This window comes from Ixodes scapularis, unplaced genomic scaffold (genome assembly GCF_016920785.2).
Source record: "Ixodes scapularis isolate PalLabHiFi unplaced genomic scaffold, ASM1692078v2 PGA_scaffold1__304_contigs__length_218370807, whole genome shotgun sequence".
In the NCBI taxonomy this organism is placed as follows: Eukaryota; Metazoa; Arthropoda; class Arachnida; order Ixodida; family Ixodidae; genus Ixodes; species Ixodes scapularis.
The window spans coordinates 117,092,677-117,111,627 of NW_024609846.1; the positions used below are offsets into that span (position 1 = coordinate 117,092,677).

General features: G+C 43.3%; 2 protein-coding genes across 2 annotated transcripts in view; both read right to left on the minus strand.

The window, feature by feature from the left end:
* Positions 1 to 18,951, minus strand: part of LOC8028341 (solute carrier family 35 member G1) — a 101,094-nt gene that overhangs the window by 12,022 nt on the left and 70,121 nt on the right. The window lies entirely within an intron of this gene.
* LOC120837669 lies at positions 430 to 17,901 on the minus strand. The gene is made up of 2 exons (XM_042290298.1): positions 17,827 to 17,901; positions 430 to 1,704 (listed from the first exon to the last, which is right to left on the minus strand). Exons 1-2 carry the CDS (start codon positions 17,899 to 17,901, stop codon positions 430 to 432), a joined length of 1,350 nt encoding a protein of 449 aa, XP_042146232.1.

An 18,951-nucleotide genomic window follows, 5' to 3' on the forward strand; every position in this document is an offset into this window, starting at 1 on the left:
ACACGTCGTAATTAGTTTGCCGAGTGCTCAAATGAAGTTCGCGGCTGGCGCAGTCAATGAATGCCTCGGTGGCCGACAAAAAATCCCATCCCAAAATGACGTCGACGACACAATTAGCAAGTACAGTAAACAAAATGATATAGGAAGTGCCTCCGATAGAAATAGGGATAGTGCAGTAGCCAAGAGGTTGCACAAGTTCACTGTTTCCCATCCGTAGAAAATGTCCAGCGGGTGGAGGGGTGAGCACTTTGTGTAAACGGCGGCGAAGCTGATCAGAAATGCAGGATTTTGCAGCACCTGTGTCAACTAATGCTAAAAGTTTTTCTTCTCCAATGTAGACGGTAATAGTTGTAGGGCCAAGGTAAGGAGGATTTAGGACCGGAGACGGTAGTGCAGCCTGACCTCCATTGTTAAGACAGGCTGCGCTGCTTAGTTTGACGACGGAAGTCCGGTAGTAGCGTCAGTGAACGGCGAGACGGAGCGGTTTCGTCGAGGATAGGGGGAGGGTGATCGACCACGTCGGAATTCAGCAGCTGGAAAGGGACGTGTGTTGCGATGGTCGTCATAATTGCGGCGGTCATTGGAACTGCCGTGGTTGTCGAAATTTCGGCGCGTGTCGGTGTCGTCAGAATGTCGAGTTTGATTCTGTGGGGTGCGACTGTAGGCTTCAGCATTCATGCGGCGTCGGCAGTAGCGGATGATATGACCTGGGGCGTGACAGTAGAAGCATATCGGACGTTGATCTTGAGTGCGCCATTCCTCTGTCCGCCGGGGTGATAGGTAGCGTGTGGATGGAATTGAGACGTTGTGAGAAGTTTGCAGAGCGCAAATGTGTGGTGCTGAGTGCTGTAAAGAGCAGATGGGTGGTGAGGAAGTCGATGGTGCCATGCATGTGGGAGACGACGAAGAAATAGGACGAAGGGCAGCACGAAGTTCGTCTTTGATTACCTGTTCAATCTTAGGCGCCTCGGGTTGCGAGATTGAAGAACTGGCTGAGAGGCGCAGGGATCCCAAGAAGTCGCGCAGTTCGTCTCGAATTATTCGTCTGATGAGATTGGGGAGGTCAGTGTCGGCAGTTGTAGTTGAAACTTCAGGGAGCCGTTCAAATCCGGTGTTGGAGATCCGACCACTTTGAAGGTCTTCATAATGCTTGCATTCTGCAATGAGCTGCTGCACGGTCTGAGGTGACCTGGGTGCGACGATGGAAAACAGCTCTTGGGATAATCCTTTGAAGAGGTGCTTGATTTTTTCGTCCTCCGGCATAGCTGCGTTGACACGTCCGCAGAGGCGAAGGACGTCCTCGATGTAGGACGTCGATGTTTCGGAGGGGGCTTGGTACCTCCTGGAGAGTTTGTCCCGCGCTTGTTGTCTTCTGCGTTCAGGTGTACCGAAGACGTCTGCGAAGGCGGTTTTGAACGCATCCCATGAATTAATTTCTTCCTCGTGATTGTCGTACCATTGGAGTGCAGTCCCTTTGAGGAAAAATACGACGTTGGCGAGTTTGATGGTGTCGTCCCAACGGTTGTGTTGGCTCACCCGGTCGTAATTTTTGAGCCAGTCCAGAACGTCAGCGTCGGCTGAACCGGTGAAATCCTGGGGGTCACGTTGGCGAGTTTTGACCGTTGAAGTGTTGGTGGGGCGCTGGTCTCTTACATTCCCGTTATCGTCGTTCATGGTTGTGACAGTCGACCGTCCGCTGCGCAGCTCCAGGTCGGAATTACCAGATGATCAGGTTGGGGATCGCTAGCGCACCTCCACCAAGTGTTGAGACGTTGATAAAAGAGATTTAATAGAAGATAGGAGGAAAATGCGACCAGTATGAATGGCGGTACAGCATTCAAGAGGCGCCCGTGCCGAGCGCGCGCTTGGTCAAACCCCTGCCTGTCTGTCCGTGCCACTTCTTCTTCCTTACAATATATATATATGGGTGTTTTCATCTCAAATCGGGCAGGCTAAAAGGTTATAATTTTTAATTTTCACGAAAAAAAAATATATGTTTTGGGGGTATTTCTCAAATGAAGGAGGGCGCAAACCGCATGTTCTCCCGATTTTTCGTTCTCGAGTTACGAGCCGTAGAAGCCGCAGTGGCAGAAACTAGTGTTTTTGCCTGCCGTCGCAGGTCGCGTGTTTGACACCCTCTGCTGACCCTATTGTTTTCTCTACACCCTTTTAACGTTTCCCCCGCATTTAATAGGTATTATAAAGATACCTTGATGTATTCAAATATTTTTAGGAACTTGATTGTTTTCTAAAACGCATGTCAAACTCCTCACTCCGGTCGCTTTTCGGTCAAATTTCACAGGTCATTACTTTGTCTGTACTTAAGGTAAATTTTCTTTCTTTGGCTCTGCAGAAAGCCCAAAGCAAGCCCATTATAGATATAATAATATCATTATGATCTGTTGAATAGCCGCTCCGCTACCTTCACGTAAACTTTGTAAGAAATAACATATGTTGAAAGTTTGAGGTCGATTTTCTCAAGAACCCCAATTTTGTAAATTTTTATTTTTTAAATTCTTTTAGACATATTAGTCGACTACAAGAAAAAACAGACTAGAAATGTAATATTTTGGTTATATGTCCTCTGTTTGAGCCGCAATCGCGTGAAATGTGTGAACATTTGTTATTTTTCACAACGTTTACGTGAAGGTAGCGGAGCGGCTACTCGGCGGATAATAATGATATTATTATATCTATAATGGGCTTGCTTTGGGCTTGCTGTAGAGCCAAAGAAAGAAAATGTAGCTTAAGTAGAGACGAAGTAATGACCTGTCAAATTTAACCGAAAAGCGACCGGAGTGACAAGTTTGCCATGATTTTAAGAAAACAATCAAATTCCTAAAACTATTTTAATACATCAAGGTATCTTTATAATACATATTAAATGAGGGGGAAAAGTTAAAAGGGTGTAGAAAAAACAATAGCGCCAGCAGAGGGTGTCAAACACGCGACCTCCGACGGCAGGCAAAAACACTAGTTTCTGCCACTGCGGCTTCTACGCTTCGTAACTGAAGAACGAAAAATCTGGGGAACATGCGGTTTGCGCCCCCATTCATTTGATAAATGCCCCCAAAACATATATTTTTTTGTGAAAATTAAAAACCAGACTTTTTTATTTTGCCCGATTTGAGATGAAATTTCCCATATCGGGCAGGCTGAAAGGGTCCAGCTTTTAATTTTCACGAAAAAAATATATGTTTTAGGGGAATTTCTCAAATGAATGAAAGTGCAAACCGCAAGTTCCCCAGATTTTTTGTTCTCGAGTTACGAAGCGTAGAAGCCGCAGTGGCAGAAACTAGTGTTTTTGCCTGCCGTCGCAGGTCGCGTGTTTGACACCCTCTGCTGGCGCTATTATTATGTCTACACCCTTTTAACCTTTCCCCCTCATTTGATAGGTATTATAAAGATACCTTGATGTATTCAAATAGTTTTAGGAATTTGATTGTTTTCTAAAAAACATGTCAAACTTGTCACTCCGGTCGCTTTTCGGTCAAATTTGACAGGTCATTACTTTGTCTATACTTAAAGTAAATTTTCTTTCTTTGGCTCTGCAGAAAGCCCAAAGCAAGCCCATTATACATATAATAATATCATTATTATCTGCCGAGTAGCCGCTCCGCTACCTTCACGTAAACGTTGTGAAAAATAACAAATGTTCACACATTTCACGCGATTGCGGCTCAAACAGAGGACATATAACCAAAATATTACATTTCTATACTGTTTTTTCTTGTAGTCGACTAATATGTCTTAAAGAGTTTAAAAAATAAAAATTTACAAAAATGGGGTTTTTGAGAAAATCGACCTCAAGCTTTCAACATTTGTTATTTCTTACAACGTTTACGTGAAGGTAGCAGAGCGGCTAGTCGACAGATCATAATGATATTATTATATCTATAATGGGCTTGCTTTGGGCTTTCTGTAGAGCCAAAGAAAGAAAATTTACCTTAAGTACAGACAAAGTAATGACCTGTCAAATTTGACCGAAAAGCGACCGGAGTGACGAGTTTGACATGTGTTTTAGAAAACAATCAAATTCCTAAAACTATATGAATACATCAAGGTATGTTTATAGTACCTATTAAATGAGGGGGAAAAGTTAAAAGGGCGTAGAGAAAACAATAGCGTCAGCAGAGGGTGTCAAACACGCGACCTGCGACGGCAGGCAAAAACACTAGTTTCTGCCACTGCGGCTTCTACGGCTCGTAACTCGAGAACAAAAAATCGGGAGAACATGCGGTTTGCGCCCTCCTTCATTTGAGAAATACCCCCAAAACACCTATTTTTTCGTGAAAATTAAAAATTAGACCCTTTTAGCCTGCCCGATTTGAGATGAAATCACCCATATTGTGGGTGTTTTCATCTCAAATCGTGCAGGTAAAAAAGCTCGAATTTTTAAGTTAGCTGAAAAAAAATATATGTTATGACGTCGTCTCTAAAACCGCAGTAGCCACAAACCGCATGTTCGTCGGATTTTTTGTTCTCGACTTACGAATTTTAAAAGAGGCCGCGGCGGAAAGCAGTTTTACACATCCGTCGTGGGTAGGATGTTTCGCTCGCTCTCCCGCCGTGGATTTTTAGTTCACATTATATTAACCTTTTGCAAGCACTCTGTGAGCACATTTAAAACGCTCTAATACCATGAAATAATTTTAGAGGGTATGGTTTTTTTCTGTAAAAATGTCAAAAACGCCCCCTCGGTCAATTGTTGACGAACTTTGACAATTAAATACTGGCGATCTACTTGGGTTACATCATTATTTTTTATGCCTACGGAGAGCCCAAAACACGCTCTTTTTAAATATTATAAAATAACTCAGCTGCATAAAATTCCCTTTTCGGGACGTTTACGTTAATGTTATGCGAAAACCAAAAAGTACCCATTTTAAATCCGATTTTCTCAAAAAAAAAACCATTTCTTATTTTTTGTTAAAATGTAGATATGATAGTTGTCTACTCGAAAATCAAGTTGAGAAAGTGGGTATTTTGTTTGTATGTTCTATATTTAAGCCTCAATATCGGAAAAAGCCGTCTTCGTTTTGCAAGACCTAAGTTAGACATAGCGACCCGTGCATTGTTATAAATTGGGAAAAGGTTTTCTTGAATTTTTTCAGCGTTTTGTAATCAATTATAAACGTATTTAGTGGTATTGAATAGTTATTTATGCTTTGATAAGAGCGGGAAACTACGAGAAACATATCTAACCAAATCAGCAGGCCTAGTAGACCTTCAATATCTATAAGGAAGAGACGATGTATTGTTTCGATTTATAAACCTTTCATTGCAAACTAGCATGACTAGTTATTAGATGTCATATTACTAAGACATAGAAAGTCACCACATCATTGATATATTATATACAATTCTTTCCGAAACCAGACGCTAGGGTTTGTTCCCCACACATCGCACAGATCATCAGGGAATATCCTTTCACTTCCGTAATACACAAAAGTGATGACACAGAAACGGTCCAAAATACACGGAGAGAGTGTCGCGGGAAGGGGTAGGGAATAAATATAAATAAATAAGAATAAAATTACCCAATTTTCTCTGATCTTCACGAAAATTGCGTTAAAAAAAATAAAAAAAAGATTTAGGTTCGAGCGGTGGTAAAATGATAGGTCCACGCCTGGTGGAGAGTCAGACAAAGAAGTCGACGACACGTAAAGCTAAAACAACAAAAAAACAAAAACACAAAAAACAAAGATTTAATAAAGACGGAAGAACTCAGCCGCACATGGCAAGAACAAAAACCACTCCTCCGGGCATTCCCTAAACGGGACACAACCGAATGCGTGAGAACACGCTCTCAACAACACCGTCATTCCGCTACGCCATAACGAAATAAACTCAACACCTAAACAGTTCTAACAAACAATTAGTTATAAAACATAAAAAAAAAAGTTCAGCAAAACCGCACCCGAGGAACAAAGTTCAGCGGTGCGAAGAAACACACACGAAATAAAAAGAAGTCTTAACTGATCGACGTCGAGTCCAGTCCCACGACACATAAGCCTGGCAGGATGACGGTGTCCAGCTGATGCTCGAATCTATTCTTCATTCTGTTCCGCACAGCCCGAGGAACAAAGTGAAGAATAGATTCGAGCAGCGATGCGCGAGTAGGTAACCAAGACGTAACATGCCTCGAGCTTCATATCGGGAGAGGAGCTTTCGAGGTAGTTACTGCAGTTACTCAAACTTTCTCTTTCCCCTTCCCTTTTTCAAAAGAACACGTCAGCCGGCGCTAACTTTTCATCTCGGGAGAAGGCCACTCTTCACAAACGGTTATAGTTGACAAGGAGGCTGACTTCGACCCAACTAGTCTCCGGGCAAAATAAACACAAGTATATTTACCAGCACACTCGTTTTTAATGTCAGTTTCCGGGCTTTGCTGTTTCCAAAAGAGACCCTTCGGTGCTACCGGGTCTCTGCGCAGAGAGATGTTCGCCGCGTCAACGACACATTCGTACCATTTCACTCCTCGTGACACGGGGTGCGCTGCTCGCTTTACTGTCACGGACCGTCCTAACACAACGAGCGCGAAAGGTCGTGGCCATCTGCTAGTTCCGAAAGGGCGGGACGTTCATATAGGCCAATGAAGGCCCCGAATCAATACGACGTCTGCCGATTTCTACACATTAAAAATTTACGACGCCTGCTGGTCTGTTTAGAAGTGTTGCATTCTCTTTTGAACTCCTCTAGTGTAGCTTGCCGCCTATAATGAAATTTAAATAATCAATAAATATAACAGGGTGGAACTACTATATTTAATTTTTATGTGGGAACGTTGAAAAAAGAAAAAAAAAATATTTCACCGTTTGTGAAAGCGCGCAATTCACAAGTCCATTTCGAGCCGTAAAAACACGTTTTTGTACGATATTGATGCTTAAATATAGAACATACAAACAAAATACACACTTTCTCGACCTGCTTTTCGTGTAGACAACTATCATATCTACATTTTAACAAAAGATTTAAAAAATATATAAAAAATAATTTTTTTGAGAAAATCTATTTCAAAAATGGTGCTTTCTGGTTTTCGCATATTATTAACGTAAACGTCCTGCAAAGTATATTTCATACAGCCCAATTAATTTTATAATATATATAAAGAGCGTGTTTTGGGCTCTCCGTGGACATAAGGAATATTAATGTAACCCACGTAGATCGCTAGTAATTATTTGTCAAAATTCATCAACAATTAACCGAGGGGCGTTTTTGACATTTTTACAGAAAAAAACAAAAAGCCTAAAATTATTTTACGGTATTAGAGCCATTTGAGCCTTTTAAATATGTTCACATAGTGCTTGGAAAAAGTTAATATAATGTGGAGTGAAAATCCACGGCGGGAGATCGAGCGAAACATCCGACCCACGACGGATGTGAAAAACACTGCTTTCCGCCGCGGCCTGTTTTCAAATTTGTAAGTCGAGAACGAAAAATCCGACGAACCTGCGGTTTATGGCTACTGCGTTTTTAGAGACGACGGCATAACATATATTTTTTTCGCCGAAATTAAAAATTGGACCCTTTTTGCCTGCACGATTTGAGATGAAATCACCCATATATATATTCCTCCCTCCAAAACGTTGTAGGGCAGAGAATGTACCGAAAAAAATTATTCGGAAAGCCCCTAAAGTTAGAACTAATTATGGAAAGAAACAAATAGCTTAATAGGTTCCTATTATGTTGACTAAAATTGAACAACAAATAAACTTTCAGCATTCTTTTTCAAGAAAGGCTTTCGAACGCTTTGGTGGTGAGTGATGTTGTTTATGAGTAAAAAAATAATAACAAAGAGTAAAATACATGTATCGCGTAAAAAAATGTTCACAAATAAACCTAGATAAAAGGTGGTTTTTATGCTTTTTTATTTTTTTTATTGGTGGTTACTGGCTGGTTGATGTGCCAAAAACTTTGTAAGGCTGCTAAGGCCTCACCAGGCTTTGCAGCCTTTTGCCTCTGCCTCCCATCCAGATGTTTTCCAAGAAAAACAAAACAATTAAAGAAAAAAAAATATATATAAAGTAAAAAAAAAAAAAGAAACGATACAGCGAGATATAGATGTCTCTACTTGTGCAGGTGATCGAGTTTCTAGGCTATATACTTGATTCCCGAACATTGTACTAGAGTACGTTTTACATTATACTGCAGCTTAATAATCGGAAATGGAATGGAGCTCAAGCACGTTTGAATTAATTAGATCAGTCTCGTAAAAAAATAATTATACTATAAGTTTTAAACAAACGAAAATGTAGCTTGATGATATACATTACTTGCTACGTAAATATAGTCAACAGTCTAAAAAAAAGTCAGGGAATTTAAGTTGTGCAGAACACAGACACCCAATTACGTCGAACAATAGAATGATCCCAGATAATGACAAAGCCCAACGTTAAAAACTGAAGAAAAAAATGCCATGTGCGCAGAGACAATGCGTATAACGTTTTTCTTGCTCATTGTCCCTGCAGCTAACATCGTATTTTTTATATCTATTCGTTATCTGAGCTTTGTCATGCAAAAAAATTATTTTAGTAGAAACAAAAAAAAAAAGGGGGGGGGGGAAGAACAAGATAAATGTCAAAATCATCGTTTCCTTCTATTCTCAGTTGTAAAATAAGAAGAAGATAAAAAAGCCTAATGGCTCGGTGTTTTACTTTTCTTTCTTTGTTACATGCTATCTTTATTTTGGGGCAGGGTGGATATTCGATATTTTAACAATACGAATTTACTATCCACGCATTTATCGGAAATAAAATTGCTTTATCTCGCGAGAATGATTTCAAAGGTTCGTACATAATTGTTTTTTATTCGCAACGTTTACGAGTTTGGGTCGCTCGAGGGTCAGATTTACACTTTCGGAAGCAACGCGCGTTAAGACTTACCCCGCGAAACTAACGCCGCATTTGAGTAAAATTAATTAAAGAAACACGGGACGGTTTGAGTATTACTTCTTTCAATGCGCAATATTATTATTATTGTGAATCGCCAGTTTATGTTGATTTTAAACGACCGCTTTTCGGCGTTCGGCTCGAACAAAAAAAAAAAAAAGGGCTTTCGCGAAAGCCAGATGATTAAAACCGGAACCCGAGAAAACGGGAACGAAATTGATTTCATATAGTTAATACAGACTTCATAGTCGTAACAAAAACCGTTAATGTTTTTTCATTTGAGGAAACCTCAAATGAAAAACCCTTTTTTCTTCTTTGTTGCATTATCCTTAAGCTTCCCGTTGTTTTCCTTACCCAAATACAAAGTAGACAACCCGAAATTCTAGCGTGGCTATTATCTTATCGCTTCTTGCATCGTGGTTCGTTCTTTGGCGTTGTTATTGGTCAATGCAGCAATCTGATTGGTTTTGGAGCGATAAGAAAATGCGCCCTGATTCCCTGTCGGTGAATAGATACTAAAGTTAAAACAGCCATTCAGTGGCTGTTTGTCGTACAAGTTTTTTTTTTCAGAGCTAGACGAGGCGCATTCGCGAAAACATAGTATGCGTTAGTGTATCGGTCGCGTGTGTACTCAAACACTCACAAGAATATATGCGCATACGCCTGCAATTAGGAAACCAAATCCTCGTGAATATCCCGCCGTGCACACAACGACATTCAAAATAGTAATAACAATAAGTTCACGCCACTTTTTGGATTCACTTACTTGCTCCTTGTTCCCACAACTGACAATTCCGGAAAGAAAGAATAAAAAAAGGAGAAATATTACCAAAATATGATTTAAGTTAAATGAGAAATAGTGATAATAATCATAATATTCAAGCCACCGAGAGTCACTCTCAACGCCGGCGAGTCTGGCTCGACCCAGAAACTAATAGAAATGCCTCTAGCGATTCATATTTTAAAGTGTGAACAAAGGTCAACTGGCGAAGAACCCCGAGAAAAAAAAATATATATAGCAAATCTGATTACAACCGCATAGATCATGGATTTTATGCGAGTGTATTTATACTGCGCATACACACACGGCACTTGCTGACCCGAGCAGACGGTACACGAGCGTTACACGCCTGCTTCTACAAAAATAGCTGGATATCGGTGTCCCTGAACTTTTAGAATGTGTAAGTGTCGTAGGGCATACGACGACTCAAAGTGGCGACGAAGAAAGGTCAGCGTCTCGACCAGTTTCATTTTTAAACCCCACTTGTGACGGATTTGGGGGAGATACAAGCGAGCAGCGAAACAGGTTGGCAACGTGACGTCCGTACACGCCATCGATTGTTCTAGTGGCACATGTCGTGAGTTATACCAGTGGCGTCACGAGGGTCAGCGGCATTTGGGGCTGTAGCCCGCCGCGATCCCCCCCCCCCCCCCCCCCCCCCCCCCCCGGCTCGAAAACCGCTACTCGCGTGCGTGACCCGCCGCAACACCCCCCTGAGCGCTGCACCCGGGGCGGTCCGCCCCCTCCCCCCCCTCCCCCGTCTTTGTGACGCCAGTGAGTTATACTACACGACGCAAGTGGAGATGCTCCACCACAGTACCATTTGTGTTGTTGTTTTCTCGTAATATATTTTTGGAAACAGAAGGCGAAATTCAACCGCAATTAAGGACAGGTTAGCTTTTTTGTTGTAAGTTTACTTTAGTTTACGTATGAACCACTTTGTTGCGAATGTAGCAGTCATTCTTTTATTTCGCCCAACGCTAATGAAACAATAAACGCTTGCTCACACGTGCGCAGACGGCTGTGCACGGACATAAACATTACGGCTTTTAGAAAGAGACGTGACTCCACACGCAGACTGTTTCGGAATGCGCTTTTCTAAATAGTGCTCGATGGTCCGGCGGAGCTGAAAAGGGACGCTCTTTGCTCCTACCACATTATTCCACGCGTTCTCATTTCTGTAGATCGACGATATGCGCTTTCAACTTGTGAGAACAAAAGAAAACTCTATCGGTGACCAGATGTTTCGGTTCTTACAGTTTTTGTCTGCGACGTTACGACCAAGATTATCAATTGGCAGCGATAATTTTGACGGTGTGTGTGTAAGAAGCATGCGATAGAATATTGGAGTCATCGCGTCTTTGGGCCAACAGCAAAGTTGACAGTCCGACATTCCTTTTATCGCGCTCAAAACGTCACGGTGAGCGTGTGGCCAATCGAGGAAGAACGACCACAGCGACGGTTTTGGCCGTTGCCAATAGCCCCTAACAGACTATTCTTTTTATTTGAGAAAAACCTGCAGTGCTTCTTCGGAATTATTGCGGGGGCACAGTGTTGTAAAACAAATCACCATTCTCGCGGCAAACCAGTTCCGCTCGTAATGTATTCCATGATGATTTTAACCCAAAACTAAGCCCGAAATTATTTGTTTTCACAGTGGAAGAGAAGGTAACAGGGACAGACAGTGTCACTAACGCAGCTAATAATTTTATCCAACTAACCAGAACTACAACCGCCACAAAACCACCGAACATCCTGTTTTTCAAGGTCGCGCGCACAACCCTCATTCACGTCACCAGAAAAACAAGTAAGGTCACCTACAAAGCACAACCACCTTTCGGTTTAGACACAAGAAAACCGTCTAAGCCTCTAGCTGTCTACAAGGTTTTTTGTCTAAACCGACAGGTGGTTCTGCTTTGTAGGTTGCCTCACTTGGTTTGTTTTGTGATGTTGGCGAAAGTTGTGTGCGTGACTTTGAAAAACACGATGTTCGGTGGTCTCGTGGTGGTTGTAATTCTGTATATAAGGAGGTTGGTTGAAGAAAACTATTAGCTGAGTTAGAGACGCTGTCTCCCCCATTACTTTCTCTTCCACTATATTTTTTTCTGCCCAGTCTTGAGTTAAGATCAGCATTGTAAATTTCCAGCAGCTCGCCTGCGCACTAACCTTAATTTCGCTCATGTAGACCACTCTGACTCTGTACGCATAAAACTTATTGTGTTTTTAAATATTTGTCTTGGCGGCATACGGTCGAACTTAGCAAGAGTGATCTGTTCGCGGTGAGATATAATTTGGCGATTGTAAGTATGACGAAGCAGGAATTCCTGTCTGCTAACGATGAGTAGAATAAAAATGAAAGCTCAAGAGACGTCTACGGCGCTACTCCGAAGAAGCCAAGCCCAACTCTTGCTCACTTTCAGTTGTGCTTGAAAAGTGACTGTACCCTCCCAAGACAAACCGAGCAGAGGCAGACTGAATGAGCTCGAGTGATTCGACATAAACACGGTAAGCCGACTCGTATGCACAGGGCAAGCATATTCTAGAATTGGCCCAACGTTTGCTTGATTTGCGGCTACTTTAACCTCGCTAGTGGCATGTTTGAGGTTACTTTGTAGAAATTAAGCGACCTGCCCGTTTTTTTAATATGCTATTTACTTGCGTTTATTATTATGTTTCTTCAGAAAATATCACGCCTAAGTATTTGTGTTGATTCACTGTAAAAAGTGTATTGAAATGATTTTTTTTCAAATATATTTTGGTCAAGTTTACGTCAACGTACTTTTAAAGATTCGGGGACATTTTATTACTCGCGCACCATGTCTCAAAACATCTGAGTTCCCTCGCAACTTGTGCGGAATCCGTTACACCAGACACAGTACTTCACAATACACGACCGTCCGCGAACAAACGTATTCAAGATTTGACTCCAGTAGAAATATCATTAATAAAAATAAGAAAAATTAATGGCTCCAGAACTAATTTCTGTGGCACTTCAGGTGTAACAGAGACCAGGTCCGAGCATACGGTATGTTCCATTTACCACAACTTGCTGTTTGCGAAGCACAAGTTCGGTGCTTAAATTTATAACGTTCTTACACCAATGCATTCAAGGTTGAACGCCTGACATTAGTCTTATATCCGTCGATGAAAACGGAATTGACCCCAATGACGTCACGAAGAGAGGAATCTGTCCAACCGTGGAAATTCGATCACAGAAACAGGCTTGGTGCCGCACGTCGCCAGTACCTAACAGAAATCAGAGGCTGCGTCGCGAGTCACTTTTATTAGCACCGCACCAGCCGGAGGGCTTAGGGTTTCCTTTGTTTCGTTATTGATGGGGTACTTCCTTTCCTTTGTTCGCAGGATGGCGGGGGAAGGAGGGGGGCGCCCGCGGAGCCTCGACCGAGAACTGCCTGAGAGCACAAAGGTGCCGTCCCATGCATAATGAATGAGGCCGCGTATCGAACCAGCAACGTCGTAGAACAATCAAAAGTCCGGCAACGACAAAAATACAAACAAAAATGGCAGTGTTCACGTCCGAACAGCGCGATGGCAACGTCTATCATTCGGTTGCGCGTGCGCAGATGAAGCAGTAACATAATTAATATATAAAGAGCTTCGGTCTCTTTCTTATGCGGACATACCCATGGCCAGCCGCGTAAACTTTCCATTTTCCCGGGGAAGGGGGTGCTTTTCCGCGCAATTTTTTTTACACCGGCAATTATCACTAGTTTATTTTAGGGGTACATTTTACAGCGTATGTTTACCTTCTTCAGCTATCATTGTAACAGCAGTGCTCTTGGTCCATTACTTTTTCTAACTTTTATTAACGACATTGCCAACTAATATTGCGTCACGCATGCGGCCCTTCGCGGACGACTGAATCATCTATCGCTTCATTGGGCGGTGATCCTGAGTCGCTGTCCTCAGGATCACAGCCTCCCTCACCACCAGAGCCTCCTCGAAACCAGGTGTCGCATCACCCACCGACCTTACCCACTCTTGAACAGGCGTCATCAGGAGCAGGACCTCAGTCCAAGAGACCTAGAAGGCTACCACAACGCCTGGGCTACATAAAAGGCTTCCAACAGGCAGAACTAATCTAAACGAGTACAGCCCGCTTCACGCGCTGCTTGTGGTTGTTGTGTACATCTTTGTTCCCTCAAAGAAAGGAGGATGCACTACATGCTAGCGGGAGGATCACTGCGTGCACGCGAAGAGACAAAAGGAGCGCGCGCTCAAAAATAAAGAAGTTGTTCTTGCTGCTGGCACTGATCGTGAACGCACTATCTTTACAAGTGGTGTCTCCACGGCTCCGGGTCGGGTAACTCCGTCGGAGTCGCTACTAATCGGATTTTTAGAACAGCTCTGGATGGAGTAGGCGCCTTCCTTATGAACTTCTGGTTGTTTAATTTATCTTCTTTTTTTTTTTTCTGGTGGGACATCGCAAAATGGCAGGCTGCTGTGGAAGCAGACCAAGCGGACGTAGAAGTGATCGATGCCGCGTTACCTTCTCGCCAGAACTGGAGATTGAAGCTAACGAAAGCACGCTGGGATTCCATTTCTCCATGTATTTTGTCAATAAAGGCAACGTGGGCGTTATTTTGTTTGCATGCCACTACTAGAAGCTCGTTACATGGCACGTAAAGAGCGTAAACACTCGGAGTCCCAATCACCGTAACTTACGGAGGCAGATTAGCGAATGACCATGCCAAACCATATGTTTAGACAAAAAAAAAAAACGCAGTCGTCTGAGTTGTGTCATTAAGCAATGCAAAACGTCACGCTTGCATTGCCTAATGTCACAACTCAGACTGCGTTTTTTGGTCTAAACATGTGTTTCGGCATTATCATTCGCTGAGCTGACTCCGTAGGTTGCGGTGATTGGTTCTCCGAGTGTTGTGCGGGGAAGTAGACGCACGGGCTTTTTTTAGGGTGTACACTCTTAAAAATGACTGCGTGTCTACTTACCCGCAAAACACTCAAAGAGCCAACCACTGCGATCTACGAAATCAGCTCAGCGATGATGAGGTGGAACAACTGCTTAGACCTAAAGATGAAGTCTGCGCTGTGGCATTACGCAGTGCAAAGCGTCATGCTTGCATTGCGTCATGCCACAGCGCAGACTTTATTTTGACGTCTAAACAGATGCTCCGCTTCATCACTCGCTGAGCTGATTCCGTAGATCGCAGTGATTGGCTCTTCGAGTGTTTTGCGGGTAAGTAGACACGCAGTCATTTTTAAGGGTGTAGGGGTCGAGTTGGTCATGCAGCTTCGAAGTTCGCACTCAAGATCTGGTACAAACGAAAATAATTTTGCGGAAAACGTACTCGGCGCCGGTAACTCGTATATAGTGTTGCACTCAACACGAATGGCGGTTGTATGCGGCACCTCGCAGTGGGGTGCCTGTGTCCCCTGACAGCATGTCGCTCTCTCACTTCTAGAGGGCTCAGTTTCACTTTAGCCGCGGGCCAGCATTTGGAAAGCGCGATCGCGGAAAACACAGGCCGAAATAGCGTGAGCCAAAATGGTAGGCACGGCATGTCACGTCTGACGTCTTTCCACGCGTCCCGGAGAAAGCGTGTCAATTGTGTGACAAAAATAACCCGATGTCATCATCGCATACATGTCAGGCACGCACGCATTCAAAAGTATAAGTCACTCGGGTCGGTGGTATATACACCAACTTAACTCCCTGATGTCATGACACTGAGAGGGCGCTGCCATCGGCACTACGCATGCGCAAACGCTTCACTTACTGGTAGCTTAAGAAACGCAGGGCGTGGCTTAACCAAAGAATTTTACTATCATCGCTCCGCAGCCAATGAGAATTCGGCATTCGCCGATAAGAAAGTCGATAGGACGAATCGCGAGAGAGAAGTGCATTTCAACACAATAAGCCAAATCCTGTTTTTCTGAAGCTGTCAGTGACCAATGTCAGTGTTTCTTGTTGAACAGAGTGCGTACAGTTTTTGCCAAGGTGAATGTTGGCCCACATTTCTAAGAATATATCCTGTAAAAAGACTGAAAGTGCTTTTGAACCGGTGAGCCGGGTGATTGTGACATCACATATGTTTTTGCCGTGCGAACCGAATGACGTTTTCTTGCTTGTTTTTTGCGAGTTGCATTTATGTTTTGTGGTTTATTGCAACTCCAGGTATCGCACTCTAAAAAATATAAAGACAAAAATCATATGAGTTTACTGAAGAACGCGGAGACACCCAGCCAGTCGCAGCGAACAACGGAAGGATCTTGGTGAATGTCCAAGTACAAAATACGATTAGATCCAGAAAAAAAAAAAAAAATTGTGCTCAGCGACAGTGTGTGCAGGGGCAAGGAAAATGAGCAAGTGAAACATCACGTTTCACTAGCTCATTTTCCCTGCCCCTTCACACACACGCAGCATTTTTCAGGTCTAATAGTATTCTAAGCATCAATCACAAAGATCCTTCCATTGTCCACCAAGATTGTGTTCTGGAAAAACGAATAATTTCGCATATTCTTTTTTTTTTTTTTTTTTTTTTTCAAATTCAATTTAAATAATTGTTTTAGTTTCGAGGTATAAAATCCCGAGAGAGGCCCCACCGCCGAAAGATAACCCCAACCCAATTTTTGCCTTCATTTACTGTTCTTTTTTTTTTTTTTTTTTTTTAACAACGAAAGATAGCCGATTTTTAGTAATCGTGGTGTTCAGATTGATGATCACCTTGGCGTAAATGCGTCTAGTTAGCTATGGCAGGATATAAGCGAATATTGCTGACTGCTGAGTACACTCATCTTTGCTTCTTCGCCCCTCGTCGCGATAACATGTTTGATAGGGACACATGATCTAAAAATAGCAATTTTGTTTTCTACTTCTCATGACAGCACATCGAAAGTTAGCCAACTCCTTATTTTCACGCAGCTTTATCTCTCGGCTTTAGTTGGGCGATCTCTCGGGATATTCTGATACATTAAAAATTGTCCTGGACAAAAAAAAAAGTTGCTAAATATTAGTAAAGGGCACGTTTCGGTCCTTCAGGCTTCATCCCTCAAACCTTCAGCCCGTCACACTATTCAACCAAACAGCGCATAGAATCTATACAGATAACTTTCAGACAACATAGGAGTTCGAATTACCTACACGTGGATGCGGCGTAGAATCGGCGGCACTACGACGCAGCCTAGTCGCCTATGAGATGAGGGACAGCAAATATTGCTGTGCCTGTCAATATACGAGTTTCACAACAACCTGCGCGAGAATACATATTTCTAACGTTTCTCGTACTCACGGCGAAGGTTTCCGGACAGAACCGCTCGGAGCAGGAGAAAATCGAAGAAAAGGTGCCGGCGCTGCGCGCATAATGAGACCACCTCCATACAGCTGAAGAGCGAAACAACGTTAGCACGCAGCTGCGTGCTAACGTTGGTTCGCTCTTCAGCTGCATGTAATCAGCAGGTCACAAGACGTGTGGCTTTGCCTCCTAAGTTGCCGGCCAACATGTTGCCGCTCCGGGTATTGTTGTTCAAACAAAGCCACAAACAAAAACCCAGATGCTCGCCCAAAAAAAAAAAGGTAAAAGTTATTTTTTTCTTTATCTTTCTGGGTTTTGTTTCTTGTTGCATGGTGTATTGAAAAGAGACCGAAGTTCTGAGTTAGAAAGAGCGTACGCTGTCAGGCGCACGAGGTGCTTGCTGATCGATCAATGGCATGCGTGTCCCCCCCGAAAAAATTCCCAGTTTCTTTTTTTTTTTTGTTGCTTTTTATTGCAAAAATAAGCTTTATGCATCACCGAAGGCTCATTTTCCACCAAAATGTAGCGTTAGCTGTCAGTACCATGTAGATGCCACAGTTTTAAATGTAAGCGTTATTTTAGTCAAAAGTTATTATTCAAAAGTTACGTGATTTTCTCGAAATTTCAATGAAAAAATGCGGCCCGTTTTTGGCTTTTTCATATTACGTAACTGGCACCATTCAGCTCCATGTATACGAGAGCTCCGTCCGCTGCCATTTTCCGATAAAAAAATGGTTTTCTTTTGGCGACAACACCAAAAACGGCGCTTGGACGACTTCATAGTTCGAACTTCAAGCTTTCATTGGTAGGTTTTAGCTTTTAAGGGGCCTTCCTCTTTGACACTCATTCTTATCTTCTTAGTGTAAGTGAAGCAGCGTACGGGTTTTGGCGCCTTGGCGCCAAACGTGTACATGTCGTGCACGGCCTGATATGTTACTTGGAAAACATCGTGCATACCGTGCGGTACGAGCCGCACCTGAAAAGGACCTACTTTTTTAAGGGTAGAAAGAACAGAACGCCTTACATCGCCTTACATAATCGTTATGACCACGATCCTGGAATGTGGGGTCACGGGTACTATATATCGTTTCAGCGTCGGTCCGAGCGCGGCCGATGTTACGAGCAGAAGGGCCAATCAAGCAGCGCAGAAAGCGAAACGTCATGGCGTGCTCTCTGCAGTTGATAGGACCAGCCGGTATTCGCCGTGTATCTGTGCGCGCTCCTCCGCCGGATAGTCCTATCAAGAGCAGAGAGCACTCCATGACGCTGCGCTTTTTGCGCTCTCTGATTGGCCCTTCGGCTCATAACATCGGCCGCGCTCGGACCGAAGCTGAAACGAAGTATGGCATAAAAATTAAAGTACGCGTGCTTGATACGTGTATGCATGATGCGCGAGTCGTTTTCCGCAGTGTACCGCTCACGTTCGTACGTGTACCCGAAACGCAGCCTCTCTCTATCACGTGCATGTGAACTGCTCAGAACAGGTGTCCTGTTAACATAGGTGCGACTTCGTTTTTTTCGAATGAGTTACGGAACGGAGTTATGGGAATTACATATCGGTACTCCAAGGAGTTCTGAAAATCTCACGATTCCGTGCCGAACGTTGACATATAACCAAAAACAGTGGGCCCTTTTTTTTAAGCATAACGACAACTTTAGCGGTACATTCTATCTATACACTCCGTGCGGGAACTATAGGGGGCGCTTTGAAAAACGCGCGCAGCGCCGCTAGCGGAGGAGCTGGCGTTCGACTGCGAGGCGCGTTCAGCAGCCTGCGGCGCCTTTTCGCATGCTGGCGGCGGAAGCGCGCACGTACGAAACCTTTGCTTTTTGAGCTCATAAGTTGAGGGTGACGTTGCATAAGTGCTGGGGCAGAAGGGCATTTTGCTGTTCTCCACCTCTTATATATTAAGTTTGAGTCGTTATTAGGGGTAATTTCTCTAGTCGCGGCCGAAAAAGAAGTTGGAGCAATTTTCCCAAAAAACAAGACGGCCGCCACCATAAT